This window comes from Parambassis ranga, chromosome 1 (genome assembly GCF_900634625.1).
Source record: "Parambassis ranga chromosome 1, fParRan2.1, whole genome shotgun sequence".
NCBI classification, from domain to species: domain Eukaryota; kingdom Metazoa; phylum Chordata; class Actinopteri; family Ambassidae; genus Parambassis; species Parambassis ranga.
In genome coordinates, this window is record NC_041022.1 from 12556238 (window position 1) to 12557726 (window position 1489).

Consider the following 1489-nt stretch of genomic DNA (forward strand, 5'->3'; position numbering starts at 1 on the left):
GACATCAGCGACAAGTCGAACACTCACCTACGAAACAAAGGTAAGATCTTCACTCATTTGTGAAGTTGTGATTTTTGGCTGACTTCTAGGTCTGTAAATGGATTCATAGGAAGTTCTAGGAGGGTCCTGGCTTTAATTACTGTAATGACACATTTATTTACTGAATATATTTTGCAGTTTGCTTTAATTTATATCTCTCTTTTAGTCTTTTTGCACATTGTCTGTATGAAGACTGTTTTGTAATTTATATTTTAATTGACATAAGATGTAAATTGTTAGGATATGAGTTTAATTTATATACAGTGAAACTGTATATAAAACTAAGATATATTTGTTCTTAAAATACCTGATTAAACTGTTCCAGTTAAATCAAAGTCTATACAGGTAATTATCTTTCATTTCTGGAATCAGTCAGAAATCTGGTAAAGTCCAGAGTGCTGCTAAATGTTCCTTGAAGATAAGAGTCCACAAAGGTCAGAGCAGGTTAGACTAAAGCAGATTGAAAATGAGTAGTTCAGGTCCAAATCCCCTTATTCTCAGAGTTTATGATTCACACCACACTGTGAGTGTGTTGACTTCAGCCCAACCTTAGAATTAAGTAATGTCCTGGCCTCAAAATATGCAGCCTGTAACTTGGGGTAATCTTAAAAGCCAAGGTGTAAAAATAGACAAAGCTGTTTGTGTAACATGGATTTAAGGAGCTTTGACAGCTTTGTTTATAATTTTACCTGCAAGAGTTATATGACTGAAGCACGGGGCAGAGGGAGCTTATTGACAGGGCTGGGGGGGGGGGGGGTGAAGGGTCTTCAAGTAACTACAGGATTATCTAACTAACTCTTATTCTATTTCTCTCAGGGAATAAAAATGGCAGACGCAGCTGTTGCCACACCCGCCGACAAGAAGGCACCTCCTAAATTCAAGCAAAGGACAACTCGCACATTCAAGAGCAAGGCTCCTAAGCCAGGCCAGAAGGGGTAAGATGGCCTTTTATGTCTCCAGAGCTTCAGGTTATCTACCTGGAACATTTCTACTTGATTACCAAAAATTGGAAATAATTTTTTTTCCCTTTAGATTTGGAGACGACATCCCCGGCATGGAGGGCCTTGGCACAGACATCACAGTTGTCTGCCCATGGGAAGCCTTCGGTGACATGGAGCTGAGCGACCTGGCAAAATATGGAATTCTCTAGAAACCTTTCTGTGTCTTTATCACAACTTTAATACCTCCCTGCTTTCATTTTCCTTCACCTTGTTCTCTACCTCGCCCGATGTTGTCCTTTGCCTCCCCAAACACCTGACTATACATCTGCACAAAGGTTGATCCCCCAAAGCTAAACAAATATTGTGTCAATATGTATTTACTTCCATGAGGTACCCATGAATTAATCTATAATTTCAAAATTACTTGCACATGGCATTTCTGTTCATAAACCTCTACTCCACTCTGCCTTTCCTCTTTATCACCTTCCCCCTCCTTGCAGCTATTCCTC

At 39.7% G+C, this 1489-nt stretch overlaps 1 protein-coding gene across 1 annotated transcript; it reads left to right on the forward strand.

Annotated features, from left to right (window-relative positions):
* Positions 1-1489, forward strand: LOC114437887 (retinal cone rhodopsin-sensitive cGMP 3',5'-cyclic phosphodiesterase subunit gamma-like). Its single transcript, XM_028408837.1, has 3 exons — positions 1-40; positions 856-974; positions 1072-1489. Exons 2-3 carry the CDS (start codon positions 865-867, stop codon positions 1187-1189), a joined length of 228 nt encoding a protein of 75 aa, XP_028264638.1. The 5' UTR covers positions 1-40; positions 856-864; the 3' UTR covers positions 1190-1489.